This window comes from Gymnoscopelus braueri (genome assembly GCF_963280865.1).
Source record: "Gymnoscopelus braueri genome assembly, chromosome: 2".
Lineage (NCBI taxonomy): Eukaryota > Metazoa > Chordata > Actinopteri > Myctophiformes > Myctophidae > Gymnoscopelus > Gymnoscopelus braueri.
Window position 1 is genome coordinate 35,683,225 of NC_137604.1, and position 14,276 is coordinate 35,697,500.

The 14,276-nt window shown below is 41.9% G+C and overlaps 2 protein-coding genes across 4 annotated transcripts; one reads left to right on the forward strand and one right to left on the reverse strand.

The window, feature by feature from the left end:
- The first annotated feature begins 1,008 nt into the window (after positions 1-1,008).
- LOC308104903 (uncharacterized protein) lies at positions 1,009-3,805 on the forward strand. Its single transcript, XM_080455540.1, has 3 exons — positions 1,009-1,485; positions 2,055-2,088; positions 2,528-3,805. Exons 1-3 carry the CDS (start codon positions 1,228-1,230, stop codon positions 2,929-2,931), a joined length of 696 nt encoding a protein of 231 aa, XP_080311666.1. The 5' UTR covers positions 1,009-1,227; the 3' UTR covers positions 2,932-3,805.
- A 2,152-nt stretch (positions 3,806-5,957) lies between these two features.
- Positions 5,958-11,065, reverse strand: LOC308078943 (tumor necrosis factor ligand superfamily member 14-like). Of its 3 annotated transcripts, none has more exons than XM_080420282.1 (7): positions 10,723-11,065; positions 9,711-9,953; positions 8,858-8,890; positions 8,644-8,677; positions 7,826-7,879; positions 7,224-7,461; positions 5,958-6,661 (listed from the first exon to the last, which is right to left on the reverse strand). In XM_080420282.1, the coding sequence occupies exons 2-7, from the start codon at positions 9,900-9,902 to the stop codon at positions 6,475-6,477; spliced, it is 738 nt and encodes a 245-aa protein (XP_080276408.1). In that variant the 5' UTR covers positions 9,903-9,953; positions 10,723-11,065; the 3' UTR covers positions 5,958-6,474. The 3 variants fall into 3 exon arrangements, with proteins under 3 accessions (XP_080276408.1, XP_080276410.1, XP_080276409.1); XM_080420284.1 differs by having other exon boundaries at positions 10,701-11,065; XM_080420283.1 differs by having other exon boundaries at positions 10,635-11,065.
- Positions 11,066-14,276: the final 3,211 nt, after the last annotated feature.

Genomic DNA, 14,276 nt, shown 5'->3' on the forward strand with positions numbered 1-14,276 from the left:
GACAACAGGACCAATGTGCATGGACTGATTAAGACTCGCAGGGGCCCTTAGGACAATTATCTTTCAGGGCCCTGCCTTGCTACCCAGAACGGGCAGTTGGATGGACACGCAAACACACAGGTCATAAGGCATTTGTGGGTCAAGAAAGCACCTGCTCTATTATATTTTTGGGGGCTTTTCTTATTGATAGGACATAGACAGTGGAGATAGACACGAAACGGGGAGAGAGAGAAACGGGAATCGAGTGACATGCAGCAAAGGTCGCCGGGATCGGGATTCAATCCTGTGACACTCTGTCAGGCTGCATTGGAGCCTTTAGTTTATGTGGTATGCGCCTGGACCGCTAGGCCAGCGGGCACCCCAATGTGTTATCATACAGCTTTTACAGTCTAAAAGGGTGAGGGCCAGGGGCCCTGATATGGCCATATACAGTATAGGTGGGGCCTTGTACTGTATAGGCTGAGGGCCCCACATATTTTAGAGTTAACCTATACATTTTATTTTGTCGTTGAGCCTCGTGGCCCAGGGCTGCCAATGGCCACTGGTAGTCATGAAGGGCCCCATGGGCACTGGCCCCATTGGCCCATCTGTCATTTATTGGTATCACATTGATAATACATTCGTCAAGGTTTGAAATATAAAAAAAACACCCAGACATTTTTTTTTACATTACTTTTTCATATTAAAATTAAATGCAATAATATGCATTATAATATAACGTGCATTTTTTTAAAAATCAATTTTAATAAAATGGTCTTTGTCCCAAGCATGAAGGTGGAATTGCAACCTGGGTTGAAATTGATTGAAAGGAAAGGAGAGGCCATTATTACTTGGAGACATTGAAGTTTGGAGCATAATTCCCCTCCTCCTCCCTCTCGCTTTCCGCCGCTGCTGCAGCATCAAGCGAAACGGAAAGCTTGTTGTAGCCAAACGAAATGTTTAGGTGTGAGACTAGTGACGCGGGTCATGTCATGAGAGAGAGTGGAGGAGGAGTGAGGGAAACCCATGACTTCCTGGATTTTCCTCTATCAGAAATTGACCCTTACATAAGACAGGATGGCGCATATCATGGCATTTCAGTTGATAACCGGAGTACGTTTCAAAACATCAAGGCTACAAGGACCGTGGCTTCTGCAAGTGAATCGCCCCAAACGCATCTCCATATTGAGTGGACTTAAATTCAAATTGTCAAGACATAAAACAACATCTGGTCGTATATAGGACTTAATGGAGAGCCTCTCTTCCTCCCATTTATTGGAGCCCAACAACACCAAGACCAGAATGGACGTGGAATCACTACAAACCAGTGCACGACCTCGCAGGTGCCTGGACACCTTCGTCGTGATGTCGGTGGTTTTCCTCTTCGTCGTGTTGACAGCTGTCACCGCTGGAGGAGTCATGGTGGCGATGGAGCTGCGATCAGAGGTCCAGCATGTGAGACCGTCCTTCCAGGGCACAGACGTTGGCGACGATCCAGTGTATAAGGTGATTATTAGACGAATAGACGCATATGACCAGTGGTGGAAAGTAACTAAGTACATTTACTCAACTACTTTACTTATAAGTGCAATTTTGAGGTATTTATTTTACTTTCAATTTTTTAAAAACTTTTTCTTTTTACTTCTACTCCACTACATCTCAGAGGCAAATATTGTATTTTTACTCCACTGCAATTATTTGAAAACTTTAGTTACTTTGTAGATTCTGATTATTATTACAAAACATAACATTAACCACTTCAGCCCTTCAGCCCTACTATATACATTTCGGCTGTGGGACATTCTGCATAATGAGTACTTTCTACTTTTGGTACTTTCAGTACATTTTATGCCAATATTTTTATGCTTTTACTCAAGTAATTTTTTTATTCCGGACTTTTACTTGTAATACAAATACTACATTGCAGTACTTTTACTTAAGTAAGAAATGTGAGTAGGCTACATTTTCCACCACTGCATATGATGCATACAAAGAAAGGTGTGTAAAACGCTTTACGTTTTAGCTTTGCATGTTTAAATTCTAACCCACTTTTTATTTTTATGTTTTCTCATCAGATGCAGAACTTTGCATACCTGGAGGCCACACCATGTAAGTCTTAGATTACCCTACTTAATACCTTAATTGCTGTTCCTTAAAAACAAAACACATTGTAATGGAATATGAGACTGTATTGATTTTATTTTATAAATATCCTACTTTGCATATTATATTAATTTTTCAAACAATCTTACCTGTAATCTTGTGTAAATTTCAGAACTAAAATACCTTATATATAAGCCTGACTTTAGTAGCCTGGTAAACCCTCCCTCCGGAAATCTCATTTCCATTTGATTTCAGGACTTTAGTACCAGTGATAGCACACTTTGCTTGAATACATGTTCTACTATAGTTATGTCCTTGAGCTCATTTCAGATTACATTCCAGATATGATCCATTCAGATCATATCAAATTGAAAGGAGTTATATTTTTTTCCATTCTGCAGCTATTTTCCTCACATCTAATCTGTGTGCATGTCTCCTCCTGCAGGCGAATTGAAAGATAGCACAATGAAGTGGGCCCCAGTCGACCACCTCACAGGAAATTCTGTGGGAAAGAAGTTCTCCTTCGATAGCACCACGCATGAACTGAAGACCAAGCAGGAGGGCAGGTACTTTATGTACCTTGACCTCAACCTCACTTGCACTTCTGTAAATTGCAGTGCAGGTCTCCTCACTGTAAGAGTGAAAGATCATAAAGAAGATCAGCTCAGCTGCACTGTGGAGCTTCCTGGGGGTGCAGTGTCAACCCCAGTGAGCAAGAAATGCTGGACGGTGGCACGGCTAGATGGGGAGACACGGCTGACGGCTCAGATGACTGTGTCAAAAAACGGACTGAAAAACTGGAAACTTGTTGAAAATAGCTCAGGACTTGGGATGTTCCTAGTGGCTTAATCTGTGCTTATTTATCACTAACTATATGAGAACAGCCTCACCAAGTCCATTTTGGTTCAGCAGAGTAAGGGGGCATTGCAAGAGAGACAACTTTAAAACCTTTTAGGATGTTTCATGAGCTGTGAACCTATTGACCGTGCAAGGAGAAAGGTTGGTGACTCCACAATAGGACTTGAGCAAGAGTCTATACAGAAGACTTGCAATTGTGTGCTTATTCTCAGACTTGGGGTCAGTTTTACATTGCCTTAAAATAATTGACATTGGTTTCCAACATGGATTCAGTCTTTTAGATTTTATAATGCTGTTGGACCTGTGTCTGTATGCATTGACTATATTATTTCTTAAATGTTCTATTTGTATTTATTTATATTTATTTAATAAAATTCAGTATTGTATTTGCAATGTAGTATTTATAGACATTGAGCTATTTTGTAGTTATTTTTTATATTTATGTAGATACCACTACTTTGGTGTTGGTGTGCAATAATGTGATTTGACCTATATTGGGTCCAACAGGGTGTTATGTTGCTGCCTTCATTTTATAAATGGAGTATAGCATAATATTATTTTGGGGTTGCTTGGCAACAACACTAAGCTCCAGAATGTAAATAAATTGTACTGAATTGGAGGATTATCGATTATTCTGAAGATTGTTGAATTATTGTGCTTCTTTTCCACTTCTAGTGCAGTATTTATTTTAACACGATTCAGGAGAATGAAGTTGTATCAAACATGACTGGCATAATTTAATTATTTTGTTTTGTATGTGTACTCACCAAGTGAGAGCAAGAGGTCTTTTTTCTTTTTCTTTTTGACTGTTGTGAGATTGTAAGTCCTATGGATAAACTGGATATTCATTGGTGATTGTAAGCAATCCATATTTAATGTGGTCATTGGATTATTAAACATATGGTTTCACAGCCAACTCACATTGTGTGTAAAGTATGAGACATTTGTAAATGGAATAAGAAAGTTGACATGGTATGGGAAAGTTCCTAAGCTTGTTCCTTTCGAGAACTGATTTCATATCACATCACATCCTGTTTTATGTGCTGTAACCACACTGAGTGGCTTGGAAGATCTGTATGTAGGCCAATAAACAAACACATTAATACACTTCCTACATCACACAAACGCTGGCCTAAAATGTCTGATACAAATTCACGTTACTGTTCACAGTTTAATAACGCATTTCATTATGTATGTACGTACATTACACACACACACACACGCACGCACGCACGCACGCACGCACGCACACACGCACACGCACACACACATACACATACACATACACATACACATACACACACACACACACACACACACGCGCACACACACACACACACACACACACACAGACCATATGTACACAATTTAGAATTCTTAATTTATTCATATCCTGGAGTTTTCTCTAATTTCCTTCAATGGTGATTGGAGGTGGAGTGACAGCACCTGGTCGTCCTTGCCAATTAGCCAACGGCCAACATAAAAGCCTGGGAGAAACCCTATTTTAGTACTTTTGCCCTTCTTCACTCACACTGAATCCTCTGCCCTTTGCCATACCTGTAGGCTGTATGCCATATTTTAATTAAAATGTAATGCTTAGTGCTTAAATAATCTTATGCTGTGTGCTTCAGGTACAGATTTGGGAAGCTTCCATATAGTTTTCTGTTCGGTGTCTGTAACCTTAACATTTGTCAATACATGTATACATTTTAGTTGTTTGTGCACTTTTAAGTTATCATGTGTTACTCCCCTGTTTTCCCCTAGACCACAGAAAGGGGTCGTAACACACTCACAAGTTGGAAGATAATCGTGCATAGGACACACAAATACACAGACACACAAATTATAAGATCGAGTTAGTATCATATCTCCAAATGACGCACTTTGTCTCCAGCATTCAAGATCAGAAACCAATCACATCCTGTCTTTTGGCCCTATGCATCTGAGGGCAAGTTTATTGTCTGCCAGACAGTGTTACCTGTCTATTCACCTGCTTGGATTATGTTTCTGTGTCCTTTTCTTTCATATCTCTATTTCAAACCTGTATAGCATTTGTCCATTGTTTCTTTTTTAGGGTTTGTCTCTCCATTTGACGGCATCACACAGCCAGGGGAAAGTTCCTCTGAAACTGTATGTGTATGTATGGCTGAGTCAGCTATTCTAGACCATAACCACTGCCCCTCCCCCCAACACACACACACACACACACACACCATGAACAAGTTTCATCCTCTCCCCGGCACAACCAACCACATCCTCCTGCTCACAAACACGCAACCATGCACCCCCCCCCCCCACCCACCCACACACACACACACACACACACACACACACACACACACACACACACACACACACACACACACACACACACACACACACACACACACACACACACACACACTCACACACTGCATCTCCCCAGGTTGTTTGTGTTGTGACAACTTCAGTACAGCTGGTTGCATCCTCTACACAGTGCATGGTTAGGTCAATGTGCATGTGCTGTAACAATGTGCATTATCGTTCACACACGAACGGCGGAGGAAACCATACAAGGCACCAACCTGCTCATCAGGCGCAATTCAGTGTTTATTTCAAGTAGACCTACACTTTGACACTAACCCAGGGGGAGCCAGGGATCGAATAGTGTAGTAATAATCATAAGCATTTTGATCGGTGTAATGTCTTTCCACTGTTCAAGAATTAAATGAGAAGGAGCCATACATTTAAATGACGATTAAAAGGTAAAGCACAATAAAATAAACAAAACAATTGACCAATAATTGGACAATTAACCAATACTTGGACAATAAGAGGTATTATAGAGATAATCCTTTTTTTGTTGCTGAGCACATGGAGATGTCACTCTACCCCTCAGGATGTGGAAGCATCCCAAAAAGTTATCCATTAATAACATGCAATTAATACAATTTCTTAATATGTGGATGTCTATATTTGGAATAATATTTTCTGCCACTGTATTCATATGATCAAGGAATTCCATGCCACACCATTCATAAAATTCTTCATATTTTATTTACATTATAACATTTGCAACAAATAAACAAGAAGGATGAAATAGCCTGAATGTCAGATACTTTTCTATACCGAAAAACAACCATTTGTTGCATTTCATAAACGATTTCAAATACAAGGCTAATATAGCTGAAGCTGAAAGAAGTCTAAAAAGATACAGTATATTATTATTCAGCACTGCGGTGTAGACAGTCACACAAACTCAGAGGGGGCACAAATGTGCACTGCTCCCCTACAGCTACTAGATCATGAGTTCTCAAACTTTTCAGTTCGAGACCCAAAAGTTGAGATTGACCCAAACTTACAAAAAATATATAATGAATTAATAACTTAAGCCCTATTTCCAAAACAGTGAAAATGGCAAAATGAAATTTAGCTTTATGAACTTTTTTTGAAAATCTTTTCAAATAAAAATTATACAAATTATAGGAAACAAAATAAAAAAGTGGGATATTTTCCCGAACCCTGCACTGTTTGGGAAACAGCGTAGCCTACAAACTAGATCATAAAGGCCCCCATGAAGGTGTCTGTAGTTCCCAGACCCAGATGCCTCATTTCACCGCCCTCCAGTTTTACGTAGATGGCATCTCCAGAGTCCAGGTGGAAAACTCCACCCAGGAAGCTATCGCCACCTGGAGCTCTCTGATTCTTCACCGCTCTGTAGCTCCCACTCCCACAGGGGTACCTGTTAGACATTGTCAAACGTTAAGCCACTTAAACCCTCTAGACTTAGTAAACTGCAGGATCTGCCTGAGTTGGCTATGTACTTGGACCACTTTTTTTTCCATCTACACCAAATGTCTTTGCCAAAACCTAGCAGATCTACAAGCTTACAATGCATCGCGATATAATGATAGGGACACCAGGGTTAAAGTGGCGCCTGAATTATGCCTCAGTGAAAAAAAGTGTTGCAATGTGTCGCTCAATAAAGGCTAACATATTTTTTATTTTCATTTTCATTTTCGAACGACATTTTGCTGATAAAGCATGAATATGACTTAAGATTTTGCTGTCAAAAGAAAGCCAACCTCTCTCTGTTCCATTTACACCCTAGCAAGCATAGATTTTCTTTTAATATTACTATTTATAAAACAGATAGATTGGTAGAAACAGACATACTGTATGAATATTGAGAAAGTACCCAGAAAAACCCAGACCCAGAAAAAAAGCCCAGATACAATGGGCAGGAAACTGGGCAGATACTGTAGCAACAGTGCAGCTACGGTGAAAGACTAAGCATGACTCACCTAAGAGCTTTCATAAGCTCTAAGGGCTCGCCATAGGCCTTGGTATCTCTCATGACCCTGTGTTTGAGAGTAGAGCAGTTCTCTTCAGAGTTTAACTGCAACTTGGAGTAAAGGTAGTAGTAGCCTTCTACTACAATCGACAAGCGGCTGTCGTTGTAGGTCATGCGATGCTGGAAAGCATCGCTCATGTTGTGTATCCATTGCACGACACCATTCTTATCCACAGGATGTTCCGAGCCTGTAGGGTCAAGACAAGAGAGCCAGAGGAGAAAAGAGAGTTGTTTAACAGAAAAAAAAGGAAAAAAGGAAAAAGTTAGTTACTGTACATAAGTGAGTGAGAAACAAGAACACACACAGGGTTTGTGTGTGTGTGTGTGTGTGTGTGTGTGTGTGTGTGTGTGTGTGTGTGTGTGTGTGTGTGTGTGTGTGTGTGTGTGTGTGTGTGTGTGTGTGTGTGTGTGTGTGTGTGTGTGTGTGTGTGTGTGTGTGTGTGTGGGGTGTGTGTGTGGTGTGTGTGTGTGTGTGTGTGTGTGTGTGTGTGTGTGTGTGTGTGTGTGTGTGTGTGTGTGTGTGTGTGTGTGTGTGTGTGTTAGGGCACTAACATATCAGGTGTGCTGAGGGCTTCCATTGGATCTCTGTACGTGTTCTTGTTGGCACTGGTGGAGTGGCATACAGTCAATCAGTCAACAAACCAACCAACCAATCAGTCATTCAATCAATTAATCAATTATTCAAGTCATCCCGTCAGTAAATGATGATTGATTTGCAGTGTGGCATGTAATTCAAATATCTCTATCGCTCTCTCTATCGCTCTCTTTCTCTCTCTCTCTCTCTCTCTCTCTCTCTCTCTCTCTCTCTCTCTCTCTCTCTCTCTCTCAGGGTTGTACAGGGTGTATTATCTCCATACAGTAACAATTTAACTCTGATGAGAGTGTCAAAATGGACCTGTACTGTGTGTCATTATTCTATGTTGTGTGTTTAAAACAGATACAGTAGATTATCTGAAGCTGAGGGCTGAGAAGCTGAGAGGCCCAGATCCTTAGATTGAAACATCTCTCTATTAAAGTAAAGATGTTTGTGGAGCCCTTTTTCCCCCTAATAAAGTTGTCTTTTTTTTCTCTTCCACTAGTCCCCACATACATACTGTATGTAAAGCGCCTTTGACAACGCTATATAAATTCCAGGTATTATTATTATTATTATTATTATTATTATTATTTTAATAATAATGAATAATTCAAAAAGCATTTGTGGCTGTGTGATTTATTTTGTGCTTGAATTGCAGAATAGACCACACTCTTCCAATCACTGCTCTTTGTGTAATGACATAGTTCTGTTTTTTCTTTTTGGAGCAGATTATGCAACAACTGTATGATGATGCTGTAGTTCAAATTGATGATATTAGGGACTGATAGAGTACCTTCAGCTCCAACCTGACCCATGATGTTTCCGCTCTAGAACAGAAAAGAGCTTCAGAACACCAATAATCATTACATATGTACACACACACACACACACACACACACACACACACACACACACACACACACACACACACACACACACACACACACACACACACACACACACACACACACACACACACACACACACACACACGCATGCATACTTACTGGCTGGTGAGATATTGTGATGCTGGGCAGATTCTAAAACATTTATAGACAGGCAGAGAAGAGAGAGAATGACAGAAATAGAGAAACACACAAATATCACTGATTTATAAGATTTGAATTTGTTCTTGAGCAAGATGTGTCTGAGGTTTTCACTGCTTGTAAGAAGAGGAAGTGATCTGCAGATCACTTGCAGATAAAAGTATGCATGAACTTCTACACACAATACAGAATACATGCAATAACACGGCAAGGGAGCTTCAAGGTGCCTGAGCTGAAAAGATAAAATCTGTGTTTATTTGTCTAATCTGTCTAAATCACAATGAAAGATAAACAATGCACTCTTCTTCATAACATAAAATCTATCTGTCATCATGTGAAGATGACAGATAGATGTGGGCAAGGCTTATCTTTGGTATACTCTCCACAAATTGGCCACAGACAAATGCCTGGTTTGCCTGGAGCAAAAACAATAATCTGCAAAGACTAATAAAGAATATCCATCTAAAATCTGCATTAAAAACACAAATCTGGATCATGTATCCAATTATACCATTCCCCCAAAATGAGATCTTGCAGGTGAAGCTTGGTTAGGTGTCTATGTGAGAAGCCAGAGAAGACGGGAAGTAGTATCATAGAAAGTGTCCACTGAGGGAAGTCACATATGTGGGTGACGCTGAGAACAATTGACCAACTACAACTACACGCATGTGACTGTGTCTGACTCTGACGCACAAAATGTGAGGGAGATTCTCAAGAAAAGGAAATTCCAACCACAATATGGACAGACATTATCCACATGACCTCTCTGCCCACGATACACACATGAACAAATACATTAACACGGCACACTCACCAGCGTCTTGTTATACAGGTAAAAGATGAAGCATGCTTCAACAATGACTCCAAACAGCGCCAATCCCACCAGTATGGTCTGGAGCCTCCGTCCGATCCCTCCCCACTTCAGGTGCTTTCCACTGGGCATAGAGCTGGCCTGGCTGTCCACCACAAACACTTGGGGGCAGCCCCCTGTGACTGCCTCAGCCATCCCAGCAAAAGACGCTCCGATGTGGATGCAGTGAAGTTGGTTCAGATGGCCCTACGGTATGGATGGACACACAGGATCATAATACAGGACACAGGCACAGAGACTGGGTTTGATTTGTAAAAAAGAAACAGACAGAGGGGAAACATTTTCTTAATGTCTTTGTATTGACAAGTGTGACACGTTGTGAGCTTGTAGATCTGCTATTTTTGCAATGTTTTATTTAAAAGAGAAACAAAAAAACCCAAAATAGGGAGGTCAGGGTTAATGTGCAGAGCACATACATTTGCTCAGTGGCCTTGTGGTTAGAGTGTCCGCCATTGAGAATGAGAGGTCATAGGTTCAATTCCCCGGCCGGACTATAGAAAAGGGACCCTATCTGCTTGGCACTCAGCATCAAGGGTTGGATTGGGGATATCACATGAAGGTGCCACATGAAGGCTACTTACTTACTTACATTACATTTTACATTGTGATATTATCAAACATAAATAACAAACATATCAGACAGTCTACATTTCACCAAAGGAAATGTGTATTTAATTGAGTCTGACCAGAAGCAGGGAGCATCCCCACCAGTGATTAAAAATGCATGGCCAAAGGAAATCCATCCCTGCACACAACACAATCTTCAGTGTTCATTTAACTCTGAGACTATAAACATTAATTAACCCTGAGGATTTTACTGTGCAGAGTGACAGAGTATTTTGCCTGGTTTGGAGTGATGCGACCTACCAAGTTCTGGAAATAATTCACCACCCTGTCACTGGAGTCCCATAAGAAATCATGTGATGAAATTACTTTTTTGGTCAAGGTAGTTCACCTCTCTGAATTGATGGGGCAAGAAGATTTCCTTCGATTCTGTTGTCAGCCTGCGGATTCTTCACAGATTCTAGTCGGTCTTCTGGTGGTCCAGGGAAGATAATTTCACCGTCTTCTGGTGTTCCTCTGGGATACTTAAGTGTCAGAATATTCAAGCACACCATTTGAAAAGTGGAGAGTAGTAAGGCAACATTCTCCAGCCTCAGATGAAGGTTTCCAAGAGCCTCCCTGGAGGATGTCTTCTCCACCAGTTTGCTGATTGCTCTCCTCTCTCTCCTCTTCTCTCATTTGTCTGGCTGCTGTCAAGTGTACACTGTTGCTCTACAAGCCTAGGCAAGGAGGAAATGCAGATGACAGGGGAAGAGAAAGAGTGCACCCTGCGTATATGTGTTCGCAAGACACTCCCTTATCGTCCTTCCTTCAGCTGACACTTCCTCTCTCTCTCTCTCTCTCTCTCTCTCTCTCTCTCTCTCTCACACACACACACACACACACACCCACACACACACACACACACACACACACACACATACGCATACACATACACATACACACACACGTCACATGTCACACGCACGCACGCACGCACGCACGCACGCACGCACGCACGCACGCACGCACGCACGCACGCACGCACGCACGCACGCACGCACGCACGCACGCACGCACGCACGCACGCACAAATGAAGTGTTACACCTTGAACAGAACTTTGACAACTTATTTAATCAGACTGACATGACAGGTTCACTGTCTTCCTCGGAGGTACATTGGCAGGGTTTTTTTGGACGGATGATAGACAGCAAGCATTTCATTCTCTTATACTCGTTTGCCCAGTTTTCCCAGGTGCTCCAACAATAAAATCAGCAATCTCTTCTGTCAGTAACCTTCGGGCAATCTTTGGCTCCCCATGTCTTTAACAGTGTATACGTTCAATACAGTGCAGCTGTATTAGGGTATAGGGACTTGGCTTGAGAGCCAGAGGGTAGCCGGTTCAAGTTCAGCGTGGACCACTGAGTGGACTGGTAGCTGGAGAAGTACTAGTTCACCTCCTGGGCACTACTGAAGTGCCCTTGAGCAAGGCAGAAAAATCCTAACTGCTTCTGGGTGCTGCTAGTGGCAGCCGATCACTCCTACCATTTTCTCCACATTGCATATCAGCCTTGTGTGTTCATGTCTGTATTTCAGGCCTATGTGTGTGTGCATGTAAACAACACACACACACACACACACACACACACACACACACACACACACACACACACACACACACACACACACACACACACACACACACACACACACACACACACACGTGAAAAAAATGTATTCCCCATGGCGGCTTAGTCATCTTCATATTAGTTGAACAGCACACAATGAGTTTGACTGTCAATGTGGATAGATTGAAAAACAACATGAGGTAAAATCATGTGTTGGTCCTTTAACCACCACTACCCTATTTTATAAACTTTTCGAAAATACCCGAACTACAAGCTCACTACGCGTTGCATCATGATGGGGTGAGACCTTATCTGCCATTTTTGAAAAATCTAGAACAATTGTGAAAAGATTTGTGATATACATGTAAGGTAGTAGCCTTTTTATGTCAGCAGGTGTCACTGTTGCCAAGCTCCCTCACCTGTGATCACCTTTTTGTCCCTCACTGGACACCGTAGTTCAGTTGACTATGCAGTTGAGGGCGCCATGTTTGTCAATGTTTGTTTTCTATTGGAAAGGTGAGCACTGTTTTATGACTGTCTGAACAATCTTTGAGATATTTGAGTTACAAACGCCCATCCAGTGATTTTGTTGCCATACAGTGTTAGCTAAGAAGCATAACTACATTTTGATGTCATTCTGAATAATATGCACTTACGTTTTTGTACTTAAATATGCAATTTAAGTTGGCCAGATTAATGAACATTGAGAAAAGCCCTCATTCCATTGGAATTCATGTTTTGTATTTTATTCTGGTCATTGTGTCCACTAATATTTGATGTGGTTGATTATTCATTGTTATTTAGCATATTAGGACATGTGATTTACAGAGAATGTTTGTTTTCTATTGGAAAGCCTACAGCCATAAACAGCAGCAGAACCTGTGAATGTCAGCCAATAAATGCACAAGGTCTCAACCACAATCCAGAACCAGTGTGTCCAGTGTCCCTTCTCTCCGCACAACACCCCATCTCCTAAAACATCAAAAACACAACGCAGAGTCCAAGGGTGTGTAGAGAGGCCAGTACACTGTGGGTTACATCTTTGGTGCCGTGACCCGGATTGTGGCACTACGAGACTGAAGAGGAAGAGAGAGACTGACAGTAGCATCCCCATCTATGCGGTTGTACCAAACTGTATTACCAGCTGTGAATGGACAGTGTGGTGGACTGAGCTACTATCATCTGCTGAGTTGAATGGGAAGAATATCCACTTCTTCAACATATCCTTTCAATGCTATGAAAAGTTGTTTTCATTTGAGGACTTTCTATGGTGTCCTATAAGCTGAACTGCTATTTGAATTGAAAAAGAAAAAAAAAGAAAAAGCGTGCTGTATTCTATGTGAGAGACTTATGAGGAACAATTCTATGAACATTGTTGTTGTCTACCTAATTCATATTCCTTGAGTTAGACACAGAGCTGACTAATTGAAATAGTTTTGGTTAATGTGAAATTTATGTACGAATTGATACTTGATACATTGTTTTGTTTTTGTTTTTGTTTTTTTTGTTTCATTGCACTGTACTACACTGGAAATACCCCTTCTACACACCTACATACACAGACATATCATCTGTTTCACTGCCAAAGCCCCTGATACCAGTTAAACTAACTGAAGATGTTGAGTGACAACAATGATTCCCCTTCAAAGCTGGAGGACACCACTGCCCGGCTACCAGCCCACCAACTCACCCCAGGCCCTCCAACCAGCCATAACTATAACTCTCCCCACAAGACACAGCCCTCCCCTGGGCATGCAACAAGCCATAACTACAACTCTCCCCATACAACATTACATATTTCGAGCGAAGGAGCAACGGCTGATGCCAGTACAGGGATGCAGCAGCAGTCAGTGCGTCCAAAGCCCTCACACACTCAGTACTCAGGACCACGCTCACAGCTTAGTCCACCACCCCCAATACTGTCACCACAAGGCCTTCCACGCCCCATCTCAGAAATGCAACATGTACAGCAGCCCACAATGAACCCTCCAGTTAACTTCCCTTATCCAACCCAGGCTGCCCAGCCTTTCCCTCAGGCCTACACCAGATATGCATATTCCACTCCTGCTCCCCAGCTCCCCACGCCAAATTCTCAAATATCCCAAATGAACACTATGAACAACCCTCCTGCTACTGAGCAGACCCTCCATGGTTCAGATCATAGACCAAGCCCCCAGTTGCATCTACTGCAGCACCACTCTCAGGGCCTGGCCCATGGTGAGATGGCCCCCAAGCCCCCGTCTGCCACTGGGGCATGGGGCCACAGCACGACTGTGCCCATCCCTATGAATGCCAATTATGGAAATGTTGACTACCCAGCTCCCCCCCATGCCCCTG